General features: G+C 44.3%; 1 protein-coding gene across 1 annotated transcript in view; it reads left to right on the top strand.

The window, feature by feature from the left end:
• LOC121932307 (P-selectin-like) overlaps positions 1 to 3,466 on the top strand; it is a 17,756-nt gene extending 14,290 nt beyond the window's left edge. The window contains exon 3 of the mRNA XM_042470892.1: positions 3,075 to 3,466. Within this exon, the coding sequence (XP_042326826.1) occupies positions 3,075 to 3,237 (163 nt within the window). The 3' untranslated portion in view covers positions 3,238 to 3,466. The remainder of the gene's footprint in view (positions 1 to 3,074) is intronic.
• Positions 3,467 to 6,055: the final 2,589 nt, after the last annotated feature.

Raw genomic sequence — 6,055 nt, 5'->3', positions numbered from 1 at the left:
CCATACCATACCATACCATACCATACCATACCATACCATACCATACCATACCATACCATACCATAAGGGCTGTGCAGACCACCCTGAAGGGGAGGCCTGCAGCCGCCTCCATGTTCTTCAGACCAGGGCTGCAGCAACCACACACCGTGGCTCCAATCTGACCTTTGCAGGGTACGAAAAGGAGCCGCAAAAAGCAGCTCCTTTTTTGTGCCCTGCAAAGGGTGCAATAGTCAAGGTGCCTTGCGTCATGTGGATGCAACACCAGAGGACTGCCATGATGCCGCACACTGTGTGCCGTCACACCATGCACTGTGTCATATGGACGCCACACTCCAAATCTGCCCCCAACCTGGCTTTTCCTCCCGGTCTGCACAGCCTCTTACTCATATTTTTTGTACTAATGTTACTCATAAATCATAATTAGTGTATATCACTGAGTATAATGGCAAGAGTTGTGATTTAAAGAACTAGCAACATTCAAAACGTTAATCTTCTAAATTACAGTTTCATACACACAGCCTGAATGTGGTTAAAGTGAAAATGTGGTAAAATGTGATGTTTTTAAACATAAATTTAAAAGAATAGAAAACCTGAACCCACTGCTTTGTCCTCCCACTGAGCCATCTCTTCAGCGTTTCAAAGGGACACAGGTGAACGCCACAGCCTTTTTCTGCCCAGAGGGGAGCAATGGTGTCATCCCCCCTTTAGGGTGTCACCTGGTGTGGTTCACAGCCCCCCACATCCCTTAGTGATGCCACTGCTTTCTAGGATATAGCACAAAACTTGGCCTTCATTTTGAAATAAATATGGATGCTTTTGAGAGAGTAATTCTTCACAAAGAGTATGGCGTAGTGTGAAGTCGAAGGCTTTCATGGCCAGCATCTATGGTTTTTTCATGTGTTTTGGGGGCTATGTGGTCATGTTCTAGAAGAGTTTATTCCTGACATTTAGGAATCATCTGGGGCTGGCATCTTCAGAGAATGCTGGAATGGTATTAAGTGGTGTGTGTATATGTATATACACACACACACACACACACACACACTGTACTGTGTGACCTTGGTTGAGAGGAAGTGATTTACATGTCAATCTGTGTTGGTCTGTGGTTGAATAGCAAGGAGTTTACCATGTAGCTGCAGACAAGTCTACATAGAGAATACCAAACACAGTGTTCAAACACAAACTAAGGAACATGAGAGACACTGCAGACTGGGTCAGCCAGAAAAATCAGCAATAGCAGATCATGTTATAAACCATCCTGGGCACAAAATGCTGTTTGAAAACACTGAAATTCTGGACCATGCCAACAACTTTCAGGTCTGAATGCCCAGAGAAGCCACTGAAATCCACAAATACTTGGACAACTTCAACAGAAAAGAAGGAACCCTTAAAGTAAACAAAATTTGGCTACTAGTCCTGAAAAACACCAAAATCAGGACCCAGCAAATGCAAATGCAAACCACCCAGGATCAAGGGGTTTCCCAGCAGAGAATGGCTCATGAAGTAAATAGAAACCCTGAGGCCTTGCCATTCAACAACGGAACAATACACAGATTAACATGTAACTCACTTCCTCTCAACCAACAGTATATATACCCCACTCTCTTCCATGCCAGCATTCTCTGAAGATGCCAGCCTCAGCTGCTGGCAACATGTCAGGAATAAACTCTTCCAGAACATGGCCTCATAGCTGGAAAACCCCACAAAAATCCAAGTATGGTGTAGTGGTCTGCGTGTTCAACTGGGACTCTGGGAGAAGAGGCCCTTGTTTGCACAGGCCAGGATACTTTGCTGAATTCAGAGCTGCCCAATCTCCTTCCATTTCTGTGGCAGGTCACTGTCCGCATGGGTGACTCCCGGAGCTTCCCAGTGGCTTCGCAGTGGCTGCTCCAAGTCATGGGACTCCCTCCACCGGAGCCCTGGCTGGCGCTCTCTCTGCTCTCCTTTCACCAGCAGGGACTGGCCTTTTAATTTCACCAGGCGTTGGGGGCTTCCTTAGTTGGGAGGGGGTTACTGTATTTTTGAGGTTGACTTTTAAAAATGATTTTATGCTTTTTGAAATTAATGGCATGTTAATATGATAGCTTGTTTAACTGTGCTTTAACTTTTTTAATCATCGGGGTATTTTTTTTTTTAGCTGTTTCTTGTCTTAGTCTTGTTGTAAATAGCTTTACTATAATCATAGAATCATAGAGTTAGAAGAGGTTGTGGTGCTCCAAACTGGAGACATAATTATTCCAAGTGAGGCTTGACCAAAGCAGAATAGAGTGGCACTATGATGATATAATAAAACTTTTATTTGTATCCCGCTTTTCTGCTGCAGGGCAAACTATTACTTCCCTTGATCTAGGCGCTATACTTCTATTGATGCAGACTAAGATCGCATTGGCTTTTTTAGCTGCTGCATCACACTGTTGACTCATGTTCAGCTTGTGGTATACTAGGATTCCTAGATCCTTTCCACACATAGTCTTATTAAGCCAGGTGTCCCCCAACCTATATCTATGCATTTGATGTTTTCTGCCTAAGTGCAGTACCTTGTATTTTTCCATGTTGAAATTCATTTTTTGTGATTTTGGCCCAGCTTTCTAATCCATTAAGGTCATTTTGATTTTTGATCCTCTCCTCTGGGGCATTAGCTACTCCTTCTAATTTGGTATCATCTGCAAATTTGATGAGTATGCCCCCAACTCTGTCATCCAAGTCATTGATAAAGAGGTTGAATCACCCTGTCCCCAGGACAGAACCCCACTGGACCCCCCACTGGCCACTTCTCTCCAGGAGTTAAAGGAGCCAATGTTGAGCACCCTTTGGGTTCAGCAGGTCAACCAAGCCAAATGAAGCTTTTACCACAGCAACACAATTCATTTAATTTTATTTCTATTCTGCTTTTCTCCCAGATGGGACCAAAGCAGTCCAACCTAGGGACTGAATAGAGACTCCCAGTACAAACTACACATCAAAATTATGAATAGATAAGAATCCCGAGGTATATTGATTGTTTCCTTGATTGAAGAACATGTAGAAGAAAGTAGGCACCTGGTCTGACCTTTTGGTGGTGCTCTTCTTTTCAGATATTGGCTAGAAGATCATCCACCCTACGATGTAGCCAAACCAAGCTGTGCGCTGATGGCGACAAATTGCCCAAGTGGCAAGCAATGTTGGATGGCTGCTACATGCGGTAGAATAGGAAGAGTGCTTTGTAAGATGAAGCCTCAGGAAAAGTGGATGAAATGAGTGTAAGACATAAGACAAATGGAACTCTGTTCCATGATTGTTGTGAAGGAAACGGGGACACCATCCAGCTTATTAAATACAGAAGCCACAGTCAATTCACCAGGTTATCCAATTCATACATGAAACAGCATAATCTCGCTGACACCGTTATTCCAAAATTCCTTGGCAATCCTACTTCTCCAAGAATGGATTTGGCAAACTGACTTAGATGGCTATAACAATAAAGTTTGGGAGAATTCACTTGTAGTAATTGCAATTTGATTTTCTTGGGATGCACATGGGAGGAAAAATTGGGTGGGAACCCAGGGATGGGTCTATTTCATTTCACTGCTTTTAATAGATGCCACTATAAATCCTTTGAATATATCTCCATGGATTCTATTGTGGAAATCAATAGAGAGCTAACTTCCAAATTGTTTGATCAGAACTGGATCAATATGTTTCAGATCATCCCTTTAGAAACAACGAAGTATGCCAAATGTGAGACAAGCAGGTGCAGATAATTTTGTACCACTCATTTAACAAAAAAATTCAAGGTTTTTGTTAACTCACTGAAATATGCAGATTATACTTTTCTGATGACATGGAGCATGCCAGATCCCAGAGACAGCAGTTCAGGGTATTTTGAGTATACACCAAAACGCAAGTACTAGGAGGAGAGAGAAAATCTGAATCTGCTGCGTTGTGTTTTGTAGGGCAGGGAAGGATGTTCATAGCTTTTCTATGTTGTCAGCAATTCTCTGTATTCTTTGTTGCAGCAGTATTTGTAATACTTGCTGGAATGCTCAGGAGGCACACATTTGCCACGCAGTGAAGTCTCTGCAGCTATCTTTCCTCAAAACCCACCTTTTAAGCAACTCTGCCCTGGAACATGGCTATTCCCATGCGGCTGAGTGGAGATGCCTCTAGCCATTTCTCAGGAAGTGTTGGTGCTATTCTTTTGTTGTTGTGGGTTTTCAAGTCATTTCTGATTTAGGGTAACCCCTAAGGTGAACCTATCATGGGGCAACAGAATGGCCTTGGTTCAGATAATTTCTAGCCAATAATAAAGCAGCCCAAAGAGCCAGCATGATTTGGTGCTTTGAGTATTGGACTAAGACCTTAGAAAAACATGGAAACCCATTGGGCGGCTTTTGGCAAGTTGTACTTTCTCAGACAAAGAGGAAGGCAAAAGCAACCCCTCCTGTGAACAAATCTTGCCAAAACGAGTTTTCATAGGTTCACCTTACAGTCGCCCTAAGTCAGAATCAACTTGAAGACACACAACAATAACAAAAACCAGCCCAGCTGGCCTCATTTGCTCGGCAATTGCCATTTAAAGCGGAGCAAGCTGTTTCCTGACTCTTTGCTCCCAGCATTTAACTTTTGATTCTCCGCATGATTGCGTAGCTCTGCATCCCATTCCTCATCTGCAGGCACTGCCTGGGATGGACTGGGCTTAGCTTCTGCCAGTGCCATGACAGGACCACCAGCCTCCTCTGGTCCACTTGGTGCTTACTGTCTTGCCACACTTCCTCCCTTTCCTTGTCCAGAGAGGCCTCCATCAAGTAGGATACAACACCTAATACCCCAGTCTTGGGAGAATACGTTGTAGATAGCTCATCAAGATGCCAAGAGCTGTTTCTATTTGTAAACTCTGAATGGAGAACCCAGGACTTTGGTTTTGGGTGGTTTGAATACAGCTTGAGCTCCCCTGATCCTGAAATACAAAATACTCCAAAACCCCTCTGATTTCTGATCATTCAGTGTACACAAACTTTGTTTCATGCACAAAATTTTTTAAACTATTATATAAAATTACTTTCAGACCAGTGGCATACCTAGTATATTTGATACCCAATGTGGATCATTTTAGGGACCTCCCTGCTCCTCTCTTCAACAGCCTTCTCCAAGTCTGGCAGAGCTACTGGCTGGGCAACAAAGGGAGGCGATTCTCAGTCAGCAAATCTGCCAGAGACAGAAGGTACACCTATCCACCCACAGCCGCTGGTGGGGATAGGCTGCCCTTGCCACCCCACAGCCTTTCCAGGTCTGGTGGACTTGCTGGCCAGACAGCCGGAGGGGAGGGGACTTGCTTTTCTACCTGGCTAGCAGATCTACAAAACCTGGAGGACAGCCCCATCGCACCAAAGGACAGCCCCTCTCATGTGTCACCAATGGCCATCCACACTCCTCCCACACTTTTAGTGGTGCCCCTGCTTCAGACCTCCAAAACATCTCACTATGTACACATATGCTAATATAGGTATTCCAATATTTTAAAAAGATAAATCTGAAATACAGAACACTGCTGGTTCCAGGCATTTCAGATAAGGGATACCCAACCTGTATAGTCATGCCAAGGGTGATGGGGCCTGCTTCAGGCTTCATGGCCACTGTGTTGGCAACCATGAGGTTGTCTCGCTACAGTGTTGGCCCAAGCCAGATCTTGGACCTTATTTTTTGCAGACAGTGGATGCTCTTGCTGGGCAGAGTACACAACAATCCCTCTGCCAGAGATTTGTGGACTCCAAAGTGGTTCTGAATGCTCTGAGGGATTTCCTGGTGGTGACAGGGAGGGTGATTTGGTTGAAGCCTTGTTCTCAGCATGGAATGGTGACATGGAAAGGACCATGGATATAATCACTCCTAAGTACCCAGTCCAGGGCTGTGGAGTCTGTACTTTGCCTGGGTTTCCAGAAGATAGAGGTGTGAGCAATGGAACAGCCCAAACAAAGCTTGAGTAAAGGTGGTGTAGATCATGAAGCACGTATAATCAATTCAGCAAGGGCCCTTGGTTGTGTCTATTATGCAGCAGTAAGGTTGGCAAACAAAAATT

The sequence above is a fragment of the Sceloporus undulatus genome, chromosome 5, assembly GCF_019175285.1.
Source record: "Sceloporus undulatus isolate JIND9_A2432 ecotype Alabama chromosome 5, SceUnd_v1.1, whole genome shotgun sequence".
NCBI classification, from domain to species: Eukaryota; Metazoa; Chordata; class Lepidosauria; order Squamata; family Phrynosomatidae; genus Sceloporus; species Sceloporus undulatus.
Note: the sequence above shows the minus strand (reverse complement) of the source record. Positions and strands in the feature narration are given on the sequence as shown.